Genomic DNA, 26,113 nt, shown 5'->3' with positions numbered 1-26,113 from the left:
TCTATATGCGAAATTATTGATGAATCTGATCCCCGTAGAACGAAGCAGGAAGATTGTTCTAAAAAAATTCAGAGTTTAAGGATCAATTAACATACTACTTTAATATTTTGTATTGCAAAATGGAATAGCAGGTAGTGAGATAAGACTTGAAAAATAATTTTTTTTTGGTAAAATAGAATAAAAGAGAAAACTTTTTTGACGATGAAATTAGCAAGATGAATCACTCTGCTAATCTTCTTGGCAAAGCTGATGATTCTCGCCTCAGATTTGTAGGACTCGATGACGATGTCACAGAACTAGCTTGCCGCAGGAGGCATCCGTTGGCATAGGCTGAAGGTACTTGGTGAGGCGGAGTATGAGGGCCGTTTGCCCGTTTAGAGGAGGCGATGTAAGAGACGAATCAAGACTGCACAAAGAAAAAAGATCTCACCGTTTTTTCTGTACATGAGAGTATTGCTAATTTTTACTGCTGCTAATATAATACGAACAAATCAAAACAGCAAAGCTACTTCTTAGATCAATCGATAGTTAAGTAGAATTTAGACTGCAGACTGCTATGCTTTATTGGATTTAGGGGGCGGGGTGGCCGGCCCTGTCTTTGTTCAGCACGGACGGACCATGGACGTGCATGCTGCACACTCGCACTCTGGCACACAGCACAGAGCGCACTGGTCAGGTCGTCGTTGTTTGCGCTTGCGGCTTGCGGCACAGCCTCAGACATCGGCCGGCCCGCTCCTCCGGAGCCCCGCGGACTGGCGCCCCCCTTCCCCCTTCCCGCGTCGGCACGCACGCCACATTTCCTCCAAAATCCCGGCCAAAACCCCCGAACACCAACCGCTCGAATTCCATGCCCCACCCCGCCGCCGCGATGCTCCGCTCGCCCTCCTCCCTCCTTCGCATCTCTCGCCGCCTCCAACTCCAACTCCACCTCCTCCGACCCCATACCCCTCGCCTCCCTCGTCCCCCGCTCTCCACCCATCCCCGCTTCCTCTCCTCCTCCTCGCCCACCTCCGGCGTCCCGGGATGGGCCACCTACGACCCCCTCACCGACAGCCTCGCGCCCGCCGCGGCGATCCCTTCCGCCTCCGCCTCGGCCTCGGACTCCGAGACCCCTGCGGAGTCCGACGCATGGGGCGTCTACGACCCCGTCGCGGGCCGCATCGTCATGCAGGGCGCTCCGCCGCCGACTCCCTCGTCACCCAACGCCGCTGACGACGAGGAGGAGAGTGAGAATGAGAGCGTGAAGGAGAAGGGGAGGCCGAGCGGCGGGAAGGGCAAGGTCAGCTGGTCGGCGGTGGCCGCGCCCAGGAAGCCCGGGGGGAAGGCGGGCAGGCAGAGGGTTTCCTACGTGTGCAGCAACTGCGGGGAGGGCGATTCGCAGTGGTGGGGCATTTGCCCCCACTGCAAGGAGATGGGGACCCTGACGAAGTTTGTCGCGGGGACTGACGCTGACTCCACGGAGGGCTCGCACCACGCGGTCCGGTCGTGGATTCCGCAGAAGAGCAGGGAGATGGTGCCGCAGAGCCTTCTGGACGTGAAGAAGGGGATGGACCAGGCGGAGTGGCGCATACCGCTGTAACATTTCTCACCCAGTTCAATATTTCGGCGCTATGAGAAAATGTTAACAGTCATCTTCCTTAATTTCTTACCGATGTACTGGGGACTGATTACGTTATATAGATAGCGTTCAAAATTTGTGATTGTTCTGTGCAAGCGTGGGAATCAACTTTAGTGTAGTATTCCCCATGCAAATCAATTGCTTGTTAACTCACTGATGAGCTTTTTTCTATTACTAGCTGATGTTGTATATGTCTTTGTCTTGTAGGATGGGGAGCTTCGGGATGGAGATTGCTCGGGTGCTTGGAGGCGGCGTTGTTCCAGGTAAACCATTACCTATGGCACTGGTTGAAAGGAAACATGTATCTGTCAGGTGTGGGATCAGGGGTCATATCATGCATCTTGCTGTTCCACCAAAGCTTTTAAATTGCCGAGGGCAACCGTGTGTCAGTAAATATGCTGCTGCTTAAGTGACGCTTTATGATATAATTTTATGTTGTTTCTCCTTTTGGAAATGGTGCTTAGTCAAGCTAAGTAAACAACATCCTTATAGTTGCATTGCAACTACAATTCTAGACTGTTTTGTGCTTGCAATATTGCTCCGAGTTAACTTGGAACTCATAGCTGCATCTCACAGTAATGTACAATTCTTCTGCCCTACATGCCAGTATGACACCCTTGTTCTTAATTGTTCTTGTTCATTTCTTCTGTATGTGTATTGCATCGAACTAGCAGTCATATAATAGTTCAGGTACCAATAGAAGCATGCATTCAGATAAAACATATACCGTCCTAGTGTGAATACAGGCCTTTTAAGTTCTATTTTCGATCTTGTGCTATTCTCAAAGTCCATAAATACTTTATTATCTGATGAATGCTTTACCTGTTCCATCACACTTAGGTTTTGCAAATTGCAGGCTCCTTGATTTTAGTCGGTGGGGATCCAGGTGTTGGCAAAAGTTCATTGATGTTACAGGTAAAATATATACATATTTGGCTATCCAGTGTTAGTTTGACCTTTTTTCTGGTGCATTCAATTCAATATGACTCCTGTATTCATTTGTTCATTTCATACCTTTTGTCCTTTAATCTCTTTCATCTTCGTTTCTTACATTTTGAGTTTTTTTGTTTTCTATAACCTCATTCCTTAACTTTTGGAATGTTAATGTTTCTCTCTTTGGAATCTGAAAAATGTTTTTTTCTGTTCTATCTGTAGCTTGCTTCAAATGTAGTGGAGGGCTTCAAGGTCGAGGAGTCTTCTCCTGTTGTATATGTGTCTGGTGAGGAGGTTAGTTATAGCTGGCATTTTGTTTATATAAACTTGACATTATCTTAGATTATGCCTCATGGCCATATCCAATCTCCATAGCTTCACCTTCTTATTTATGTTGTCTTCTAATTTGATTTGTTATGTGTTAGAACAATATTTGATATAACTCTGTGACAGAGTATTGAGCAAATTGGAAACAGGGCTGACCGGATGAGTATCAAGTCCAAAAACTTGTACCTCTACTCTGGTACGGATCTTGAGGTAACATTTTTTTGGTTTGCACAACTTATGCATACTCCTAAATTTATTTATTTGTTTTTGGACCATAGACCTTTTTTATGAAAGGTGAACATACTAGGTAGATTTATTACCTTTGGGAAACTCCTTATAATTTCATTGAATAAGTTTACTGTGACATAATTTCTTGAGTGCTAAAAGTATGTTGGAAACTCTTTGTTCATCTCAAATCTCAACTCTCACTTATACAAGAGCTTCCTTCACACCACCTAATAAGGCTACTGGTAGAGTAGGTGTTTTGTTCTGTGCTCAACTACTCATCCACTTGTTTTTTTATGGTTTCACATGCATGAAGATCACCCTCTCCTGTAATTTAAGTATAGAGCTACTAAATGTTCTGTATGTGCACAGTTCAACTTTCGTATCATTGAAGCCAAGTTAAGAGTTTAAGAACCACATACTTTGAAGACTCTTGTACACTATTGACTTTCTAATAAAGCTGGGCAGTTTGCATGCTATCTAAAAAGTATACTTTGATAGATGACGATAGATATCTGACTAAAAGTATCATAGAATTGAGCTTACAATGGCATCAAATGTTTGTGATCTGGTCTTCTTTTACTAGCTGTCCAAGAAACCTTAGCAGCCCCTCTGCTTCTGATATACTATCTATATTCCTCAAAACTTTTGTTTCACAGGATATCTTGGACAAAATACAACCGTTATCTCCAAAGGCTCTTATTATTGATTCAATTCAAACAATTTATCTGAGATCTTTTGCTGGAAGTGCTGGCAATTCGTCACAGGTGCTTCTGTTAGTTCACCTTTGTTTTCACTAATTTTCTTTACTGTCATACCCTATCAGTTTTCATTCGCTTCCAGGATAATGACTTATAGTGTCATGGATGGTTAGGCAATACGAAGTATTCTTCAATTCAAATCAGAATCCAAGGGTTTACATTGTTTTCAGTACTTTCCATTATAAGTTGAGCTTGCTATCATGTAAATATGGTTTATCGATTTAATGAGCATGATTTGGTACAGTTCTGACTTCCGAGAAACAGGGTCATCTCTAGTCAAGGCTCTGAGGCCTAGTTTGAGAGGAGGAACTAGAGAACTTCGTTATTGATTCTTAGCCCCTGTTTGTTTGGGTTTCTGTTGGCTTCTGCTTTTCAGAAGCTAGAAGCCCAAACAAACAGCCTGCTTCTGGCTGTGGTTTTTGAGAAGCAAAAACAGTATTTACTACTACAAAAGCCAGAAGCAAGTATGGAGGAGCTTTTGTCAGAAGCAGGTTTTTAGAGAAGCCACAATTCGTAGAAGGCCAAACAAACAGGGCCTTACTTAATCCGTAAGACATGCAGCCCCATCCTTATATAGATGGATGGCTTGACCTCTAAGAAACTTATCTCAACAAGAGTTTTAAAATATGCAACCAACATGATTGACTATCAATCAATAAGATATGCATGCAACTAACTAACGAAACGAGTTACAGTAAACATGATCTGTTCTTGTGCTACAGTGCTCGCATCACCGCTCACGTGTGATGATATAATTTTGAATGTTGTTTATGATTTTTTTTTCTTTCTGCTAACTTATTGAGTTTCCACGTTCCAGTGTCCAATTCAAGTAAAAGTAATTTCATGAATACATATTAGGATAACGGACACCGAAATTGGGATATGCCTTATTTGAAGTCCTGGTATTGGATCTAGCAACATTTAAATTTTTCGAGCTTCAGATTGTGTGCCAAATCTATGTAACAAAGTCCTGGCACTGTGAACTAGACTATGTTGATATGGTACTGAAAAATTCGCATATCTGATCTTGTAGTAAATCTGTCTTACTTTTGTGGACCATAGGTCAAGGAATGCACCTCCGCCTTGTTAAGATTTGCAAAATTGACCAATATCCCTGTTTTCTTGGTAAGCTAAGCACCATGCAAGAAGTTTGCTGTTATTTATGGCACATCCTAGGCGAATGTCTGCCTTCATTTTCTTCTAATTAGTAGCATTCTATCTATTCTTTTTGTTCCTTTTCAGATTGGACATGTTACAAAAACTGGTGATATTTCTGGCCCTCGCCTCTTAGAGCACATAGTGGATGTTGTTCTATATATGGAGGTTGGTAAACTACTGTTTTCAATCACTGTATTGCATGTAAAACAAATACTTGGTGCTGCCTGGGAGCATGTTAAGGTTTTTTAAAGTTCAAATACAACAACAGCCTTTGTCCCAAGCAAATTGGAGTAGGCTAGAGATGAAAACCACAAGATCCAACTAAAAAGATGATGAGAAAATAATAATGATAATAAATGTAATAATAATATTAAAAAAATAAAAGCAATAACTGTATAAGGAGATTGATGCATAAGTTATGGTTATGGCATATGGATTACTACCTTTCACACGCTTCTATCCAAGTCTCTCCTTACATACTCCTCATGTTAGGTTCGATCGACCCCTGTCTCTCTTCATATTATCAGTGTGTCTCAGTATCCCGCTATGCACAGGTGACTCTGGAGGTTTCCGTTGGATGTGTCCAAACCATCTCAACCGATGTTGGACAAACTTTTCTTCAATTGGCGCTACCCCTACCCTATCACGTATATCATTATTTTGGATCCGATCTTTTCTTGTATGGTCACAAATCTATCGCAACATATGTATCTCTGCTACACTTAATTGTTGGATATGTCGTCTTTTAGTTGGCCAACATTCGGCGCCAAACAACATCATAGGTCGAATTGTTGTCCTATAGAACTTACCTTTCATCTTTTGTGGCACAATCTTGTCACAGAGAATGCCATAAGCTTGATGTCATTTCATCCATCCGGTTTTGATTCTATTACTAACATCTTCATCGATATCACCATCCCTCTGTAGCAGGTCCCAAGTACCGAAAGATATCTTTCTTATGAACTACCTCTCCACCGAGACTAACATCTTCTCTCTCATACCTAGTAGCATCAAAATTGCACTTCATAACCTCGGTTTTGGTCCTACTAAGTCTGAAATCTTTCTATTCTAAAGTATATCTTCACAACTCTAATGTCCTATTAACCCTTATCCTACCCTCGCCAACTAGCACCACATCGTCAGCAAAGAGCATACACCAAAGATATCTCCCTAAATATCCCTTGTGACCTCATCCATCACCAAAGCAAAAAAAAAATAAGGGCTCAAAACTGAACATTGATGCAATCCTATTTTAAGCGAAAAGTTATCGGTGACACCTTCACTTGTCTGAACACTTATCACAACTTTATCGTACATATCCTTAATGAGGGTAATGTACTTTGCTGGTACTTTGTGTTTCTCTAAGGCCCATCACATGACATTTCTCGGTATCTTGTCGTAAGTCTTCTCCAAGTCAATGAATATCATGTGCATATCCTTCTTTTGTTCTCTATGTCCCTCCATAAGTTGCCTTATCAAGAAAATTGCTTCCATGATTGACCTCCCATGCTTCTTAGTCGATGCTCAATAACTCTCTCCCATAGCTTCATTGTATGGCTCATCAACTTAATTTTACGGTAATTAGTACAACTTTTAATATCTTCTTTATTCTTGAAGATTGGTACTAAAATACTTCTCCATTCTTCGGGCATCTTGTTTGATCGAAAAATTGGGTTGAAGGGCTTAGTTAGCCATACTATTGCTATGTCTCCAAAACATCTTCACACTTCAATGGGGATACTATCAGGGCTTATCGTCTGCCTCCTTTCATCCTTTTTAAAGCTTCTTTGACCTTAGTTTCATGAATCCTTGGTACAAATCTATGTTGGTATCATCAAAAGATTCGCCCAACTTAATGGTAGATCCCTCGTTCTCTCCGTTGAACAATTTGTTAAAGTACTCTCGCCATCTACTCTTGATCTTATCATCTCTCACCAGAAATCGACCGGTCCCATCCTTGATGCATTTGACTTGGTTAACGTCCCTCGTCTTCCTTCCATGGATCTTGGCCATCTTATAGATGTACTTTTCTCCTCCCTTTGTGCCCAACCGCTGATAAATGTCCTCATAAGCCCGGCCCATTGCTTTGCTCGCAGTTCGCTTTGCGGTCTTCTTTGCCACTGTGTATTTCTCTATGTTGTCCGCACTCCAGTTAAGGTGTAATCATTTGAAACATTCTTTCTTCTCCTTGATAGCCTTTTGAACATCCTCGTTCCACCACCAAGTGTCTTTAGTTTCGCACCTGCTTCCTTTGGTCACCCCAAACACCTCTGAGCCACATTCCTAATACAAGTTGCCATCTTCATTCACATGTCATTTGCATTCTCTCATTCCTTCCTTCCAAGGCCCCTCATTCGTAATCCTCTCCTTAAAATTATGTGCCGCCTCTCTTTTGAGCTTCCACCACTTCGTCATTGCGATTTTAGCGCCCTTGTCACGTCGAACACGTATGTGGAAGCGAAAGTTAGCTACCACAAGCTTATGTTGAGAGACAATACACTTTCCAAGTATCACCGTACAATCTAAGCAAGCATGTCCTCTCTTCTTGCAAGGACAAAATCAATCTGGTTAGAGTGGTGGCCACTACTAAAGGTCACTAAATGGGATTTAAAGTTCAAATATGAACATTTTTTGAATTTACAAGTGTGCTTATTTGTTATCATTTGAACCATAAAACGATCCAGTTCATACAGCTAGATCACCTCAAATCAGAAATTGAAAAGTAGTACTTTTTGTAAATCTCTAAGACGATAAACATGCGAAATGCTAAAACAACACATCTTTAACCTATGCTGCTTATTTCAGGTTTATTTTTCCTTTCAAAAATTCATATATTCTAGATGTTAAACCTGACAAAAGCTTCTTGCTCTTATTTTTTCAGGGAGAGAGGTGCTTATCCCATCGATTGTTGAGGTCGGTGAAGAATCGTTTCGGTTCAACAGATGAGGTATACTACAATGTTTTCTATCAAATTTGCTTCACTTTTAGCATATAAAAATATCGATACTGGACTAACCTGCAAAATGGGTAAAACTCACGGTTATGTTGGGCACACCGGCACAGACACTAGTCCCTGATTCTGATATGGACAGTTGAATACAGTAGCCTGATTTAACAAACCGTTGAAGATACTATTCAGGCATTCATCAAATATTACTAATTTAATTTTATGGTAATACTAATGCGCTTTACGAAGACCAAACCATCAGATTGCACGGATTATTGGCGGTTGCTGGAGCAAGTTGTAACTGTTTAAACTATAGATGTTCTTGCATCTTCTATTGTCTTAAACATTCACATAGAACCCCTAGAATCATTAATTTTCTTCTTTCGATCTGGCTGCTGCCTTTCCCTAGCCCCTCTCTCTCCATTTACCCTTCCTTTTCCTTTTCCTTTTCATGGCCTTTCCATCCTCTGTCTCCCCTTCCTGAGTTGGCATTGTCCATCTAGAGCCCTTCCACTTCTCTTTCCAGGTTGGGTCCTGCCTTCTTCAAATCTTCAGTCCCTTGCTTATGCACAATGTCATCCTCACAGCAAAGAGACTCATCCTAGTGCGTCGAACACTGCCTGCAAGGTGATTGGTTGTTACTGGAATGGGATCCTCAGTCAAGGAAGCATAGTCCTGTGTAACTCCATAATTTTGATTATCTGATCGAAATCCCAATGCACGAGATTAGCCACTACAGCACCAACCACCCTAGAGTATCTGCTAATGACTTCTCTTGCAAACCAGCTGTGTCGTAAACCTGTCATTTGAGATGTCTACCTATTCTCTTTTTACCTTCATATTTTATGTTCATTTTTTTGTTCGTAAGACATTAAATTAGTTCTTTTTGGAAGCCATTAAAGAAAATGTATTCACTTGTTCTGTTTCCTCTTATTGTTCCAGCTTGGTGTATTTGAAATGGCAGAATTTGGTCTGCAAGCTGTTCTGAATCCAAGCGAGATGTTCTTAACTGAACATGACTCTGATTCTGAAATTCTGGCCGGGCTTGCTGTAGCTGTTGTTTTAGATGGATCCAGGACCTTTGCTATTGAAGTTCAGGTACTTCGTATTATGATTATTGGTGTCTTCTTGAACTGCCAAGATTATTTTTTCTTCCAACACTTCATATTGTTTCTTTGTTCTCTTTGTCTCGTATTTCTTAAGCTTTTGTTTTATGTATTTTGTTCTTACCGATTACATCTATCTTCCACTGCAGTGGAAATATTCGGAAAGGATGACAAGTTAGAGTAGGGTAACTGTAGAAGTTACATAAGCTCACTGCTTGGTGATATAGCAATCTATTAAATAGGGGACATGGCATTGCAGCTTTTTTGTTACTTTGCTCTATTTTGGACTTTTGTGATTGTCGTTTTTTTAGGGGAAAACGATAGGGGAAGCCCCTATCTTCCACTGCCATCCATTTGACCCATAGAAAAGACACATTTGCCCTTGTGGAGGAGAAGAGTGGCCTCGGGCAACTAATAGAAGATTAGGGCTCTTTAGAGGCCAAATCTTAGAATATGATGTACTAGAGAGTTGTAGACAATTTCTTTATGCTTGAATAGGGTTTTTGAACATTGAATTTGATGAATGGATCATGAAATATGAATATCTGAAGTTGTGTTGTTTGCAGACCATTAGGGGAGCTGCATGGTTACATTGTGACTATGATTGGGCATATGATAATTTTAGCGTGCTTATTTGTTGTGTTTCCTGTTGTAGAAAAATAGATATGAAAATGATAAGACGATTGGACTGCAGTGGATGTATTAGTGCCGTGGCTGTTTTTGTAATTCGATCTAGTTTAATATTCACAATACTTTTTAACTAGAAAAATGTGGTATATTAAGTACGGTTTCTGTATATAAGTTGTCATCAAGGGCAAATGCAACTTTTCTATGGGTAAAATGGACGGCAGTGGCGAGGAAGGAATGAAAATTAGAAGCAGTGACATAAGGAAGTTCATTTTGTGGGATGACAAATAGAGAATTATCTTATCTTCTGATGGCAAATAAGGATTTTTCTCAAAGAAGAAAGTAACTACACAATAGCGTTCTGTTAAAAAAAAACTACACAATAGCGTTAAGCCAGTAAGACTTTTTGTGATTGTCGTTGGTTTTGATCATTTGTGCATTGTAGATATTGCTGTTGATGTTGAGAAAAATGGCAATGCAATTTCTTGTCAAATTTTCTTTAGTATTGCTTTGAATATATTTTTCACATTTTCTTTAGTCATTAGTAGCTATAGTTTAGTTTAAGAACTAAGAGACTTCTTTGAGGTGCAATTTCTGCTGTTTGCAGGCATTGTGTGTTTCTGGTTCTCCTTGCACTGGACAAGTAGTTGGCATACCAACAAGCAAGGCTGATATTATAATCTCTGTAAGTATTTAAGTTTTCCAATAAACACTTCCAACCAATAAAACATTCCACCTCATAAAATGTCATTTGTATGTAAATCTATGGATAAGATCCAGCGGGACGGACTTTTCGAGATGAGATCCAGTGGGATAAATATTGTCACAAGTTTATCTTAGCTTGCTAACACCATTAGTTTGGTGTTAGACCTGTATAAATAATGCCAGAATCGACAATTTTGTCCGGCCCATTAGATCATTATATCACAGTTGGAATTCAAATTAGTTTGATCACGCTTGCTAACCCTTTGGGGATGTAGCACCTTAAGCTGAGTTACCAGATTACATGTCATGTCATCCCAACAGCATATCTATGTTAAAATGGGTTTAGCGCATTTATGAAATTTGACACACTGATAAGTTTATCCTATGTATATTAGTCCGCTTGCAGAATCAGTTTTGCATGTTTTCTTGCATTTCTGCTGGAATAGGAGAAAAGCAGGCATGGCTTTCTGGAGGTTATGGTTTCTAGATGAGAGGAATATACATGTGGGATGAGGGGTCTTGGGAGTTTATGCAGAATTGTATCATGACCAATATTTTATTTACACAACCTTAGACACAAGCACGCATGCCACCACACATGCGGACCACACACGCACACACAGGCACACACTTTTCCACTGACTTGTGCCCATGCTGCGTAAAGTCGCGCAACCAGGATTTGATCCCTGGTAGGTGGAGTCAATGAGTAATATATCCACGACTCAACCGACCGGCCAAGAGATTCTTCTCTATACATCGTTAAATGACACTGATAACAATAGTTTCTTTTCTTATTTTGCAGGTTCTTATGAAGCAAGCGGGCCTAAAACTTCAGGATAATGTAAGCTTTTAGATATTCTTTTGCCTGGTCCTTTTTAGTTATTATTATGTTGCGCAATATATGTTTCTCTGCAATGTGTTGTTGTTAATTGTGAGATACGATCATAGGCTGTCATTACATGTTGGCTTATTATTTACATCACTGCCTTCTGATGATCTAATTTACACCAACATTAGACCAGGTAGTATATCGGCATCCTGACATGTTTGGTGCATTGACACGAATTCTAAATTTATTTAGGAGGTATTGTGACATGACAACAGCATAACTGTGACTCTGTTTTACTAAATATCGTAATTTGCCAATTTTGGGTTTTTTTGGGGCAATAAAGCAGCCCTTTAGTTGAATTAGTTGCTACTTGCTAATTTTGGCTCCCATATTCTTCTGGTGCTATATTTCTGTTCACACTGCAGGCTATTTTTCTGAATGTTGTCAGTGGCTTTAAGTTGACAGAGACGGCAGGAGATCTGGCCATAGCAGCTTCAATTTGCAGCAGGTAGTATCTTTTGTATTTTATTTCAGGGAGTCACTTCCGGTACAAGATATATTTTTTGTTAGTATAAGTACCTAAGCCCCCTCCTTAAATGTTCGCATGTTTGTACAGTCATTTGCGATTTTTTTCAGGGTGTAGTTAGACAGACTAACCAAAATTCACTGATAAAATTTGCGCAACTGTAAAAGCATATTAATGAAGCACACAGGAGATGGGTTGTCCATTTTGGTCTATCTTTTCTGCTGTTCGTTCATTTTAAGAAAGCCTCTTTTTTCCTTGTCTTCAGTTTCTTGGAATTTCCTATCCCGAATGATGTTGCATTTATCGGAGAGGTCGGCCTCGGCGGTGAACTGAGAACTGTAAGTTTTCTTCTGCTTCATGTAATATGCTTTATTCTTAATCTGAGCTGGCAGGAAAGCGATTTGATGTGTTTGTCAAAAGGAATAGCAGAGATTAATGTTTGAATTTAGAAACAGGAATAACCTATGTTATTCTTCCAACCCTAGTCAGATGTCTTCTGTGCTGTTAAAATTTACTGTCTAAACAAGTAAACGGTGACCGCAAATTATAGCTCTGAACCCCAAGATCCTGTTACTATTTTACTTTTTTTTTTGTATTTTTATCTATTTCGTGAGGGTACAATTTGTTTCTGTCGAAGAAGAATTTGAAACCCTGCTCAGTAGAGGTAATTTATAGTGAGATGGATTTTCAGCCTATTTTCTAATTCAGCTCCCCTGATTTGTACCTGTTCATAACTTCACATATGGATACTTGTACGTTTTAAAAGTACAAATTATGCCCTTAAAAATCAACATGATCTTCAGGCCAGGTATTATACCATGAAATGATTTAAATGGAGTAAGATTGTTTGTGCATAATAAATATAGAGGACTTTTGGTCCCTGGCCAGTGTGGGAACCATGCTAAACACTTGAATCCATCCAGAGCTCGTCAGTAGGATTAGCTTGTAAACTTTAAGCAGGCTCTTGTGCTTCTTGGGGTGTCAAACTGTAATTGTGTGCTTTGTTTGTGGAAAATAATGTGCATTATTATTATTAATGCATCATATAGTGAACTCTTATATTGCACCATAAGTTTCAGTTTCAACAGTATGGAGAAGCAACAAAACCGCTTCCTGAAGGTTCCTGGACCTTGGCCAGGAGCCAGTAACCAGTTGGTTCCGTGCTGTTACTGGTTCAATCCTGATCACGTTCACACTTCACTCATTTTTCTTTCAAACTTCCAAGTTTCAGTAATATCTGAATACCAAATAGACTCCAAGACAATAAACAAAATAGCTCAAATTGTCATGCTCTAAATGGGATCGCTTTCTCTTGCCATACTGCAATATCTTATGTTTTTGCTTCTATCGAGTTTGTTTTAACTGCAACCAAGCTGCAGTAATATTTCTTTCCTTTTCCCTCTTAAAAGGTGCCAAGAATGGACAAGCGAGTTATAGCTATTGCGAAGTTGGGATACAAGAAATGTGTCGTTCCCAAGACCTCAGAGAAGTTGCTCAAACCACTTAATCTTGATATCGAGATTTTATCCTGCAGCAATCTGAAGCAGGTTATAAACACCATATTTAGGCCCCAAGGATGATTTTGTAAGAGATGCCTGGTTTACCAAAGCTGACTGTAGGCGTTTAGACATTACAGTATTGTAGAAGCTGGCTAGTTCGATTGATGTAGCATAGTACCTGGTAGACACTGAACGGTTGTCAAGGCTCCAGGCTTCGAGCCGCTCTATATATTCATTCCTTTTACTCATAAAGCCTAAGACAGCCATGACTTCGGTCCTCCTTGCTGGTCTCCTGAACCCTTAACCACAATATATGAGATGCAAAGAATCATAGTTCTTAGGTATATATTTTAATTTTTATTCCGCATCTTGTATCTATCTAATTGGGCTAATCGTAAACATTAGAACTGGATATATGCATGAGTGCAAGCGTACGACCTTTAAATACTGGCCGGCCTTTTGAATATTTTTTTCCAGAGCAACTCATCGATGATTTCAAGGAGACCGGAAGGCTGGAACTACAGTATTACGTGTTCGCCCAGGCAGGGCCAGGCTTCGAACGTGATTCCAAGGTTCTATCGCATCAGCTCGACACCCCCGCCATGCTCGTCTTGCTCCGGGATCATCTGGCGCTCTGGGTTAGCCGTGCCCCGGTAGGTTGGACGCCCCCTAATTGAAACGGACGCTGGCCTGTCCGGAGAACGGCTTCGCCGGCTCTGTTCTATTTATCAGATGGAATGAGAATTGAGTTCAGGTGGGCCCCTCTGATACAATGACAGTTGGTGGGCTCCTAACCCCTGTTGTTGCGTCGAAAATACACGAAAGATCCGACTGCCCATTTTATCTTGCAAAGTTTTCATGCTACAGAAACTTAAATGAAAATGCTCATTGTCCTCCTCCCATGGCAATGAAGTGGTGCCGAGACGCAGATTGGTACCGTAAGTAACTTATCAACTTCAGTAGATTTTCTTATTATTTATATTAAATAAGAACTTTTGATTTATTGGTTCGTAGGGCTTTACCTCCTTCGAAAAGGAGGAGCCCTTCCAGAAATTCTCTGTGGCCCGTAAGGGCCAAAGAGGGGGTTTGGAAATAGTTTTCAACCAGCAATTGACGCGCCTCGGTATTACCTCACTAGCTGCGTCATTGCCCCAAGCGCAAAGATGAGTTTAACGCACAGTCCGCCTCTCCGTCTTATAGACACCTCCCCTCTACCACCTCGCTCAACTACCCGAGGTGGGACAAAACATCTGGCATCACGAGAGTTGGCTCACGGGGTCATGGGGTGTTTCTGGTTGGGCTGTTCCGGGTTTCCACGGCCTATAACCGAGGCTCCTGCCCAGTGGGCCGGGCGCGAATAGCTGGCTCGGCTTGTTCCGAGCTTTTTTTATTTTTATATTTGAAAAAGTTACAAAACTAAACATCTATTTGAAAATTTTGCTACTACCACCAGTTGTAAAAATTAGGCGTACCTGAAGTGTTTTGAATTTTTACAGTATGGTGTCACCCTTTTAATGGATGACACCTTTAAAAGAATTAAAGATACCACCCTTCCAACGAGTGACATGTTAAAAAATAAAAAAAAATGTGTTTCATTGCTCTTAAAATTCAAAAGACTATCAAAATAGTCATAAAAATTTCTGAACGTAGATGGGAAGCATTTTCTGTCCTCATCACTATATAAGTTCGTGTGGATCAAATTTTTCTATACTTTATCTTCTAATAGAGTAATTCCTCGTGAGTTATCTGAAACATAGCCCCGTTGCCATCCTTGGTCAGAACCGCTTCGGCGACGTGCGACGCGCGCGTTTTGGGGATCGAGGCCGATCTGAGGAGTGAGTTGAGGTGATTGCGGAGGGTGAAAACCGAGCAAGACGCGCGCTTGGCGGCTGCCAGATCTTCCACGCGCCACGCGCCCGCGGACCGGGTGTGTGTGCAGACTGCAGTCGTCAGCTTCATTGATCTTCTCTCGTGCGCCTGGTGGGATTTGCAGTTTGCTACCCGCCAGGTCACCTGTCAGATTTTATATTTTTTGGGGTCATTAGATCCATCCAAAACTAAAAAAAAATAAAGTAAAAATTCATTTTTATCATCGGCGGTATGATACCGCGTGGCGCTAGCGGGTTCGGTGGATCGGCGCTCCGGAGGGCGGAGGCGAGCCAAGCGCGCTCGCTAGGTGGAAACGGCTGTTTGGTGAGTTGTGTTTCCTGTGGAAGCGAGGTGACGTACGTGACCACATCACAACACCAGCTGCGGGCTGAAACAGAGCTAGAACGCACGCTCGGTAGGCGGCAGCTCCTCAATGCGCCGTGCAGTCCCTGGCTCGGACTGCGGAAGAACCCCTAGTGCACCTCCGGTCACAGAAGCTGCACTATGTTGCTACGGCCCATTCAATGCGCTTCATTGAGATGACATCGCGCCGAGTTCATTGCGTAATCTGACTACAACATTAGGCCTAGCAACGGCCAACAGAACAGGTCGGGGTCAGGTGTAGCAGTAACACACCTGACTTGAAACCCAAATAAAAATACCTGATATGCATTCGAACCCGACAGGAATCCTACAGGTGGGAGCTGCGAGCAATGGCCTTGCTCAGGAGCGGCAGTGGGTGAGGATGGCTGCGCGACGCCAAGGCCAGGTAGGTGGCGCAAGAGCAAACGAGGGTAGCGGCTACACAGGGTTAGGCGCCTGGGTTGTCGTTTGTGCAACTCTTTTCGTGTGCTCGTGGGCGAATATCTGCCCCCGACATCCACCCGAACACAAATCGGGCCCTGACCCAAGAGCCCCACGAGGCAAATTTTATCCTCACCTCCTGAGTGTAAAACCTGCAAGAACCCAACCCAACCCGCCCTGTACAACATGCGACATACTCACGTACCCGATAACTGCCAGCTCTAGACTTGTACAAGCATTTTCGGGGGAAATAAATTTTAGACCTCTAGGGTTCTTGAACTGATTCCAAAAGAAACAGCGGTACGAAGTGTAGAGTGGCCTGCTAAGTCTGGCAGCCAACTATACAAATGAAACATTTATTTAGCACTCTAATTTAAGTGAGAGCATATTTTTTTTAGAAAAAATGGACAGGGATAATCGACCATCATCAGTTTACATACCTACTGCAACTGTGAAAGAATTCGACTGCACATATCAGCGACAGATGATCTCACTTCGTACCACCAGAGTTGGAAGATGCAACCTTGTCGTCAACCTTCCGACGGGAAGGCGAGCCATCTAAAAGTTTGGTTGTTCTTTCATATTCCTTCTTTGCCTCTTCGACAACTTTGTTGCAGAGGAAGCTTGGCTGGTTGGTAGAGGAGAGCAGCCTTGCCCACATCCTGTCAGTTATCGAAACTCTGTTCTGCTTCTCCGTGATCCTCTGAAGCAAGTAAAATAAAGGATCAATATGGGGGATATTGAAGCAGAATTGCTTTTAAATGTGACTTGTGGTGCTGAACCCATAAAAACGTATCCACTGTCCTATAGTGGGTGACTTACATAAAAGGGGATATAGCAATGTCGACCATTTACTTGACCAACAGTGAAACCAGTATATCCAGCCATGGCTCCATGGACCACACTGTGAGCCAGCAGTGTGCAATAAACGTTATCAGATGCATTGCTAGGGATGGCACGTATCATGTATGTCGGATCTGCAATAGAAGAATAACATATGAGATTTGTTACTGTGAAACTAGCGAGTTTGAGAACCTAAAACATAGAAGAGTAACATATGAGATTTGTTATATGCATCTCCACTGACCTATGTACTTCAGATTTATGGTCATCTTGTTTTTCTTGAAATGCTCCTGAATTCACGAATAAAACATTGATTAAGCAAGTACTTAAATCGCAGAGCTTAAGATAAGAGAGAAACATGGAGATGCATATAACATCAATGGTGCCATCTAATGCAGGAAAGAGCCAGAAGAAGCAAAAACAACAAACCCAATAATTAGACAGTAGAGAAAAATGGGAGGTGCAAGTGAAATATAGGAGTCTTACATTTATCTTTTGAGATAACCAAAGACCAACGTCGAGAAGCAGCTCATTGCCTGAAGCATCTTTCCCAATCGACTGCATAGTTTCAGCAATAAGTTTCTGTCCGGCACCCTCAGCAACAACAATAACCATATGACCATTGTCCTTCAGACGCTTTTCTATATATCTGAAAAGCCCACCTTCACCTTCCAGATAGAAAGGTGACTCTGGAATCAAGCAGCAATCCTGACAAAAGGAAAATGTTTGAGCCCTTATTCTTGTGTGGAAACATGAAAATACACTTAAAATGTCTCCAGCTTGATAGAGATGTGACATACCACGTCCCTACTAGCCAGAGTAGCATAATGTGCGATGAAACCTGCATCAGTAAAAAAATGTCATTAGTCAAAATTATGGTATAAAGGAACGAGTGAACAAGTTAGTTGCCATGGAAATCACTAAGGGATGTTTGGATAAGAACTTACAAGATTTACTTCAAAATTGAACTGTATTCCAAGGATCCCCTCTTACCCAAACGGGCCTTAAGGAACATAGGTACATTTAGTTAACAACCCATGTTATCTAAAATGCTTGCATCTACAAGCAAGAAAAATGGTCTAAATGCAGCCTAAAAGGAAGTGGAACACCCACAACTCAATAAGCTACATATGCCAGCTTGTCATATTTCTGCTTGCAAAAGCATGAAACATGACAAGCAACAATTAGCCGTAGAAGCATAAGGCATGAATATCTGTTCACATATAAATTCAAAGAGATTGGAGAAATTTATACAAATTTCCATAAAAACAGTATTTGATGCTTAAGGTTGTTAAATGTGATAAGCAATAAACTGATTATAACAGAAGGACATTTAAGATTTCCATAGAAGCACCGAAGTTTCTTAAAGGTGCCCCTTACATAATAAAAATATTAGCAGAGAAACGCTCATGGTCAGTTGGTTTAAGCTTACCACTGTGTCGGCCCATTAGCTTAACAAGACCTATACCATTCTCAGCACTTACAGCTTCCACATGAGCAGCATTTATTGCACGTTGAGCCTCCTCAACTGCTGTGTCAAAACCAAATGACTTGTCCATTACCTGAAACATAGGTAACAATGAGTTCATGCATATGGGGTCGATGTCATCTTTCACCAAAATATCACTACAATGTGGAAACATATATTACTGGAATGTCATTGTCAATAGTCTTTGGAATCCCAGCAACAGCAACTTTGAGACCACGTCTTCTAACTTCCTGAAGAGGATCCAAGTAAAGAGTAACTTATAAACACATTTCAGCAATTGGTTATGATGATATATGATTGATTGTCTATCAGTATGCCATTAACTCATTAAGTAAAGGGTGTAGTTCAAACAAGTCTGATAACACTTTCAGTAAATCTATAATTGCGCTTACTTCAAAAATGACACCTGCACCCCTTTGAGTACCATCACCACCAATTACATAGACCTGGACAAAACATCAAAGAGTCAAACCAATGTCCAAGTTTAAGTGTCTCAGCTTGGTAAAAGAATCTTCATGATGGCAAGAGATTTAAAAGAACAAAGTGGTAACAAAAAAGAGAGAAAAGGGCAGAGAAGAAATGCCATTTTTTTTTTCCTTTACCTGATTTATGCCACGGTCTTGAATGCTGTCAACTATCTTCACGGTGTCATGGCCTCCTCTTGATGATCCGAGAACAGTTCCACCCCTTTTGTGAATGTCATTGACACTCTTTGGAGTCAAGTTGATGGTGTTGCGAGCATAGAAGCCTCTATACCCACCCTATGAAAAAAATAAACATGAGGACACCAAATACTAATTATTTTGTTAACTTTTTGCGAGGTCATTGTTAGTATTTTATTATTATATTGGTAATAATTCGGCAAAGGGGGGTTATTCTGAGCAGGCTCGATGGACTACTATGTCCCTGTTCCCACGCACCAAAAGCTTGTAGTTGTAGTACACTAGTTGAAAAGAACTGATTATAGATTTTATAGATTTACGGCAACAACCAACAAGACACATTTGGTAGACACGATTTGGTGGTATTTGGCATAGATTGGATCATCGAACTGGAACAGAAGAAGTCATTCATTACACAAACATTCTTCTTTATATACATTCATTGCACAAACTTTAGCTTGTGTCTGAAGCGTCATCCTGATTGACAGGAAGATGCAACTGGACAAATGTAAAAGAAATACTCCCAAGTGGTAACAGTCAGTCCAGAATACAACAAGTCAACAACAACAACAACAACAACAACAACAACAACAACAAAGCATTTGTCCCAAGCTTAAGTTAGGGTAGACTAGAGATGAAACTCATAAGATCCAACTTAAAAAATGATGAGAAAATAATAATGATAATAAAGGTACCAATAATAGTAAAAAATAAAGTAATAACAATATCAGAAGATTGAAGCATAAGTTATGGTTTTAACATGTGGATTGCTAACTTTTACATGCTTCTATCTGTGAATAGTTCTTAAAGGATATTCCATTCATTCAAGTCTCTATTTACAAACTCCTTTCATGTTAGGTTTGATTGACCCCTTCCTCTCTTCACATTATCAGCGTGTCTCAGTATCCCGCTATGCACAGGTGACTCTAGAGGCCCCCGTTGGATATATCCAAATCATCTCAACCGATGTTGGACAAGCTTTTCTTCAATTGGCGCTACCCCTACCCTATCACGTATGTCATGATTTCAGATCTGATCATTTCTTCTATGACCACAAATCCATCGCAACATACGTATCTCCGCTACACTTAACTGTTGGACATGTTGCCTTTTAGTTAACCAACATTCTGCACCATACAACATCACGGGTCGAATCACCGTCTTGTAGAACTTACCTTTTAGCTTTTGTGGCACTCTCTTGTCATAGAAGATGCCATAAGCTTAATGCCATTTCATCCATCCGACTTTGATTCTATAACTAACATCTTCATCGATATTATTATCTCGATGTAGCATTAATACCAAATATCGAAAGATATTTTTCTTGAGAACCACCTCTCCACTGAGACAAACACCTTCTCCCTCATGCTTAATATCACCGAAATCACACTTCACATAAAGTCGATTTTGGTACTACTAAGGGTCTGTTTGTTTGGTCTTCTGTTTTTAGCTTTTCTGAAAAGTTATGTTTTTAGATTTTAATTGTTGGCTTTACAACAAATTTTTAACTTCTCAACACACCACTTATTAGAAAAGCTACTCCCAGCTAGCTTCTCAGTTTCTAGTTCATTTCCTTAGAAACAGACTTCTAGCTTCTCCAGAAACCACTTTTCAGCAATCTCGTTTGTTTAAGCTTCTAGCTTCTGGCAGCAGAAAAGCCAAAAGCAAAAGCAAAACAAACAGACTCTAAATCTAAAACATTTCGATTCTAAAGTATATCTCCACAACTCCAATTTCCTATTAACCCCTATCCTACTCTCGTCAACTAGCACCATATCGTCAGCAAAGAGCAGACACTAAGGGATATCTCCCTAAATGTCCCTTATGACCTCATCCATCACCAAAGCAAATAAATAAGGGCTCAAAACTGAGCTTTAATGTAGTTCTATTTTAAGCGGGAAGCCATCGGTGATACATTCACTTGTCCAAACACATGTCACAACGTTATTGCACATATACTTGATGAGGGTAATGTACTTTGTTGGAACTTTGTGTTTCTCTAAAGCCTACCTAATGATATTTCTCGGTATTTTATCGTAAGCCTTCTCCAAATCAATGAATACCATATACAGGTCTTTTTGTTCCCTATATCTCCCCATACAACAGTTAGTCAAGAATGACTTCAACAAAACTTCGGAAAAGAAGCAACTTACAGAACTCCAGGGGGGAAGGATTGCTTGCATACTTTAAGTGGACTTCATGACACGATGTAATGTTTTACCTGAATTCCAATTATCTTGGTGACACCATACATATCAGATAAGCCACAGACAATTTCCCTAATCACAGTATTAAGTCCAGGGCACAATCCTCCGCAGGTGACAATGCATGCATGGACCTCATCCGATTCAAAGTAGACCTAACCAAGACAATCACAAGTTTAGAAAAAAAGCTTACAAGGTCAGTCGTGTCATCTTTACCCTTGTTGATTGCTTTGTTGGCGCACAAAAAACACAAAGGTTTATATACCCTTTGGCGAGGTCCGGCACGACGGAAGTGGTTCCCTCTTGGGCCATCCTTGTGAACAACAATCTGCATTGAGCAATAGCACATGTTCGCACATAATTAAAGTCAATACTCTCTAGAGTAGAGGTAAAGTATTTCTTGACAGAAATGTAACGCGAGTGGAGAACAAGTCCATCAAGAATTCACCTTCTGGCAGACGGTGTCATCTGGGTTTACAAAGTACTGCCTGAAAACAAAAAAAGAAAAAAAAAAGATCATGCTAGCAACAATACGAAAAAAGGAAGAAGGTGAGCTAATCAAGCAAGCAAGTCCAATCTTACTTCACAACTGAGTATGCTGGGTTATCTTGCAATGGATTTGGGTAGGTCTGCAACATCAAATGAAAAATTCACCATGATCACAAAGAAACCGGTTACTATTATCAGTATCTCTAAGATTCACAATGGGCCTCCGTACTAATCACAAAATCGCTTATTGCCTCCGTGACTAATCACAAATCACCTAAACTGCCAAACCAAATTAGAAACACGAAAAGAGGAAAAATGTGCATGTGACCACCCAAAAAGGCGACGCAAAAATAAGGCCCACATTGTTCCAATCACCAAAAGAGCCCAAGCCATGACGCAAAAAACTAACGAACAAAAGGCATTACATAACAAAAGCTGCTAACTACTTCAGATCGCACGGAATCATCATCAGATTCCACGTTCCAGCATGATCCCGCCGCGACCCACCACGGCATACACCGGCGACCTCGCCGTCGCGCAGCGGCGATCGATCAACCGCTCCCCGCTCCACCCCGGGATCGATCCACGTGACACGGGCCCTGCGAGGGACGGCGGCACTCACCGGGAGATCGGGGAGGTAGTCGGACACGTGAGGCACGTCCTCGAGGACGTACCCGGCCTCGCCTTCCACCAGCTTGGCCGCCGCGGCTCCGTCCATCGCCTCCGGATGACTCCGCGCCCTCTCCGGCTCCCACGCGCGGCCCCGCGGAGTGTCTCGGCGGTCGACCAGGTGGTGGTGGGGGTGGGGGTGCAGGTGGCCCTGCGGGCTCGGCACGGTGATGGGCACGGGAGCGGTGGGCCTGGGGTTGTCGGAGGCCGGATCAGCAGCAGGGGGCGGCGGCGCCATGGGAGGATGCGGTGGAAGAATCCATTGCGGCTAGGGATTGGGTGGCTTTCTGGGGGGCAGCGGTGATGGCGACGGCGGTGGCCGGGTCGCGTGACGACGCGGGGTGACGGCGACCGGCGGAGGGAACGGGCCAGTGGGATGGGAGGGAGCGAGAACGACGATGCCTGTGGCTGTGGAGAAGGAAATCCGGTGAATTCACTCCACCGAATGTAAAATACCGACTGTAAAATACTATTTATCCTCTCGTAAAATCTGATCTATTTTTCTATTACAATCTACACACTTCAGCATTTTACAAATTATTATTATAGAAAAAATAGAAGTGCTCATATAAACATCATGTGATTACCCAGTAATGCTATTATTTATTTTCATGAAATGTTTTTTATCCTTATATTCTAATCGGTAAATCTTCCTAGCCCGGCTCTCTCCCGATCTCCCAGCCGCCGATCTCCATGCAAAATCACAAGAGCAAACGGCTCAAAATTTTGCGGTTGAAAAGAAGCAGCGGAGAACTGGAGACCAAATTAAACAAGCTAGTATATACCTGGATCATCTCTAATTATATTTTTTTTATTTTCTCATTCTTATTTACTTTATTTTCTCTCATCTTAAACAGCTTACTTTGAGGGAAATTGCGAAAATAAAGGAGAAATAATCCCGTCCTAAATGAAATAATTAAAAATCTCGTCGTGACAAAAACTGTTAAAACACTGAAGAAAAAAATTCCTTCTAACCTGAAAGGAATCTTTAGGGTTAGTCTTATCATGTAGAACACGAGGCGTGCACTGACCCGATAGAATTGAAGCTGCACCGGCAACAACGTCGAGGACGTCAGGTCGTGCGCCGGTAGCTCCACGTACGTGCGGCCGTCGTTGTACGCCCACCGCGGCACACACCTGCACGGAGCATCTATCACCATAGCTAAATCAAACAAAACGCGAGAAAGCTCTCGATTAACGCCCGTGATATGAAAATTTAAAGATAAAATCAGATAGATACTATCATAAAAAAAATTATATTAAAAAATATAATCAGTATAAGGATAAATGATAAAGGTAAAACTAAGTGGATAGTATTATAAAAGTATTTATATTGAAAAATACAATCGGTGTAAGATGACACGTGGGTTTATATCATCTTCGCATCGATAGTATTTTTTAATTTTTATAATTTTTATAGTGATATCTAGCAAATTGCTCTAATTTTAAATATGTGACGGAAATTGAATTGTTTTTGCTAACTCTGACAAAATCCCTATGTTTCAAACAAGCTCTAGAAGCGTACAACTCCGTGACATGTTTGACTTGCATTTGCATACATGTCTTGGTACGATCAGTTCATATTGCACGCCGTTCCCTGTTAGTGCCAATACAACTTCAGTGAATTCAAAACAATCTTTCGCTTTTTCTTCTTCATGACTTTCTCATAGAAAAACATTACCACTGTTGGAAAATTCGCAATTTGCAATTTGATTAGCGCATGAACTTATAAATATTTTTGGCATACAATCCATGTCTAATTGATTTAATGGAACGAGGCCTATTTTAGAATCATAAACTTCTGAAAGCACGAAAATCAGCGGCAAAATATGAAAACTAGACAATCGAAGCCCTCAAACTTCTATAACCGTTCACTTTACCACTCTTAAAATCAAAGCCACAAAATGGGCGTTGCTACACGTAGACCCAGCCGTCTGACCAGACAAATCCCGCGGCTATGGATGGGCAAGGTTCGAAAATTTATCGGAAGTCGGTTGATATTTGCGAAAACCGATCAATTCGGTTCGCACCAAATTCTGAATTTAATTGATTTTTAAATTTAAATTTAAAAAATAAAAAATCATAAATATTCTAAAAATACTAGAGACAATTATAAGACACTATGATTTTTTTTAAAAAATAATATCCTTTCCATCGTATTTCATGAAGAGAAAGTTTGAAAAAAATACGTGCTTTAAAAACGTGCGGCTCATTTAGTAGGAATCACGTTAAGGAAAACATTAACATATAAACATATATATTTTTTTGTGTAGAGTGTGTTTTAAGAGGATCTATAAAATTAGTTTCACTTCATTTAGAGTTTTATTAATTTCTCCATAATTTTTACAAAGTTCACAAATATAAAGTAAACATGTTAAGAAACAATGTTGCAATTAACATTTTCATGTCTGTCATTATTTTTTCTACATAAAGCATAGTACAAGTAAACTAATAAAAGTAGTTTTACTAATTTTAGAGGTGTGACGGTGCAGGTCATGATAGTAGCGATGACAACACCATCAACTACCAGAGCAGCCGAGTAGATCGATTCATGTTCGTGGTTGGAGGAGTCAGTGGCATGCCCAGTGGCCAGAACGCAAGGGATCCTAACACCATGGTAAACAATGGTGTGGGAATTCATGAGGATCCAGCAGTGGCAGCCACCGCCCAAGATACTAGTGTCATTGAACAGTTACCACCAAGGATGTCCATAGCTAGAGCTTTGCAGATCCCCGATACCACCCGTCATCGACGGACTGCGAAGAATCATGTAAACATTGATATTCGACGTCGACTTGTTGCATGGATGACTCTCGGTCAAGTGATACTCCCTCAGAACAACAATCTCGGGGCGATGTCAGCTCGACCGCAGCCAAGCATTGGCCATAGTATCTTCAGCACTCAAGAGGCTAACATCTAGGGTGATCATTAGATTTAAGATCCTTCCTCGAGTTGGATCCGATGAATCTTTTAACCCCGATGGTCAACAAGTTGAAGACTCTGCTTGATGCGGCTTAGACCCAGGTGCTCGAGTAAACAACCCTAGCTACTCTAGGGACCACAGTCGGCAAGGAACTGGTTCGAAGAGCCACGAATGCAGACACCCCTGAGCTGAGGGATCACAAGCGGGAAGCTCGGGTGATCGAGCTCTGGTACAACCCTACAGGTCGAACTACAACTGCATCATCCATAGGCGCAGGAACCAGGAAGAACTGAGGAACCACAACCTTCATGACAGACGTGACTTACGGGAAGTGATCGATAACTGCCGTGAAGAGCACCACACAGATCTCCATGATGAGATGGACACCGTGACTCCTCTGTTCAAAGGATTAGGTATAACAGTCCTCCCCCATCACCTCCTAAAGAGTTTGATGGAGGTTGTGAAGGCTTCGCACCCAAACTCTAATCAATACGATGGCCCGAGAAGTGCAAAGCGTGTTTGAGCCAGAAAAACGATGTGAAGATCAACCCCAACTAGTGGTTACAGGTTTATACCATTATTATTTAAGCAACTGGTGGCGACAACAAGGTAATGGCCAATTACCTGCTAACCGCTCTTGATGGACCGACAAGGTCCTAGTTGCTCAACCTACTCTCCAACTCAATCCGATAATGGGTCGAGTTGAAGGCTCAGTTCATCGCCAACTTCTAGGGTATATTCGAACACTCAGGAACGGAAGACGATTTCCATTAGTGAAACCAAGGCAAAGACGAATCGCTTCAGGATTTCATCTAGAGGTTCAGCGACATGTGTAATACGGTCCTGGATATTTTCGATGGGTTGATCATCATCGCCTTCAAGAGAGGCATCAAGGACAGA

At 41.4% G+C, this 26,113-nt stretch overlaps 2 protein-coding genes and 1 non-coding gene across 7 annotated transcripts; 1 reads left to right on the top strand and 2 right to left on the bottom strand.

The window, feature by feature from the left end:
* The first annotated feature begins 588 nt into the window (after nt 1–588).
* LOC133930853 (uncharacterized) lies at nt 589–13,624 on the top strand. Of its 2 annotated transcripts, XM_062377618.1 has the most exons (15): nt 591–1,575; nt 1,826–1,881; nt 2,475–2,533; nt 2,774–2,845; nt 3,005–3,088; nt 3,763–3,870; nt 4,927–4,989; nt 5,107–5,187; nt 7,904–7,969; nt 8,912–9,067; nt 10,310–10,387; nt 11,210–11,248; nt 11,662–11,744; nt 12,028–12,100; nt 13,172–13,624. In XM_062377618.1, the coding sequence occupies exons 1-15, from the start codon at nt 629–631 to the stop codon at nt 13,340–13,342; spliced, it is 2,136 nt and encodes a 711-aa protein (XP_062233602.1). In that variant the 5' UTR covers nt 591–628; the 3' UTR covers nt 13,343–13,624. The 2 variants fall into 2 exon arrangements, with proteins under 2 accessions (XP_062233603.1, XP_062233602.1); XM_062377619.1 differs by lacking the exon at nt 4,927–4,989 and having other exon boundaries at nt 589–1,575.
* Nucleotides 13,625–14,275: 651 nt separating this feature from the next.
* LOC133883767 (U4 spliceosomal RNA) lies at nt 14,276–14,426 on the bottom strand. The gene has a single exon (XR_009902977.1). It is a non-coding gene; the product is annotated as a U4 spliceosomal RNA (small nuclear RNA).
* A 529-nt stretch (nt 14,427–14,955) lies between these two features.
* LOC133930852 (ATP-dependent 6-phosphofructokinase 7-like) lies at nt 14,956–22,715 on the bottom strand. Of its 4 annotated transcripts, none has more exons than XR_009911804.1 (15): nt 22,244–22,711; nt 21,715–21,761; nt 21,581–21,620; nt 21,398–21,460; nt 21,150–21,287; nt 18,869–19,027; nt 18,659–18,712; nt 18,428–18,496; nt 18,210–18,339; nt 17,578–17,618; nt 17,264–17,485; nt 17,022–17,067; nt 16,757–16,911; nt 16,375–16,637; nt 14,956–15,274 (listed from the first exon to the last, which is right to left on the bottom strand). XR_009911804.1 is itself a non-coding variant. In XM_062377616.1 (14 exons), exons 1-14 carry the CDS (start codon nt 22,526–22,528, stop codon nt 16,425–16,427), a joined length of 1,662 nt encoding a protein of 553 aa, XP_062233600.1. In that variant the 5' UTR covers nt 22,529–22,711; the 3' UTR covers nt 16,235–16,424. The 4 variants fall into 4 exon arrangements, 2 of the variants coding, with proteins under 2 accessions (XP_062233600.1, XP_062233601.1); XR_009911805.1 differs by lacking the exon at nt 14,956–15,274 and adding an exon at nt 16,186–16,273; XM_062377616.1 differs by lacking the exon at nt 14,956–15,274 and having other exon boundaries at nt 16,235–16,637.
* Nucleotides 22,716–26,113: the final 3,398 nt, after the last annotated feature.

The sequence above is a fragment of the Phragmites australis genome, chromosome 10 (assembly GCF_958298935.1).
Source record: "Phragmites australis chromosome 10, lpPhrAust1.1, whole genome shotgun sequence".
Lineage (NCBI taxonomy): Eukaryota > Viridiplantae > Streptophyta > Magnoliopsida > Poales > Poaceae > Phragmites > Phragmites australis.
Note: the sequence above shows the minus strand (reverse complement) of the source record. Positions and strands in the feature narration are given on the sequence as shown.

Excerpts from the sequence above, each read along its gene's own strand:
- LOC133930853 (XM_062377618.1), top strand. The coding sequence starts at position 629 with ATGCTGCACACTCGCACTCTGGCACACAGCACAGAGCGCACTGGTCAG. Across the intron at positions 4,990-5,106 it reads CCAATATCCCTGTTTTCTTG|ATTGGACATGTTACAAAAAC; the intron begins GTAAGCTAAGCA and ends GTTCCTTTTCAG. Across the intron at positions 10,388-11,209 it reads AGGCTGATATTATAATCTCT|GTTCTTATGAAGCAAGCGGG; the intron begins GTAAGTATTTAA and ends CTTATTTTGCAG.
- LOC133930852 (XM_062377616.1), bottom strand. The coding sequence starts at position 22,528 with ATGGCGCCGCCGCCCCCTGCTGCTGATCCGGCCTCCGACAACCCCAGG. Across the intron at positions 21,621-21,714 it reads CCAGCATACTCAGTTGTGAA|GCAGTACTTTGTAAACCCAG; the intron begins GTAAGATTGGAC and ends TTTTGTTTTCAG. Across the intron at positions 18,713-18,868 it reads AAGACCGTGGCATAAATCAG|GTCTATGTAATTGGTGGTGA; the intron begins GTAAAGGAAAAA and ends TGTTTTGTCCAG.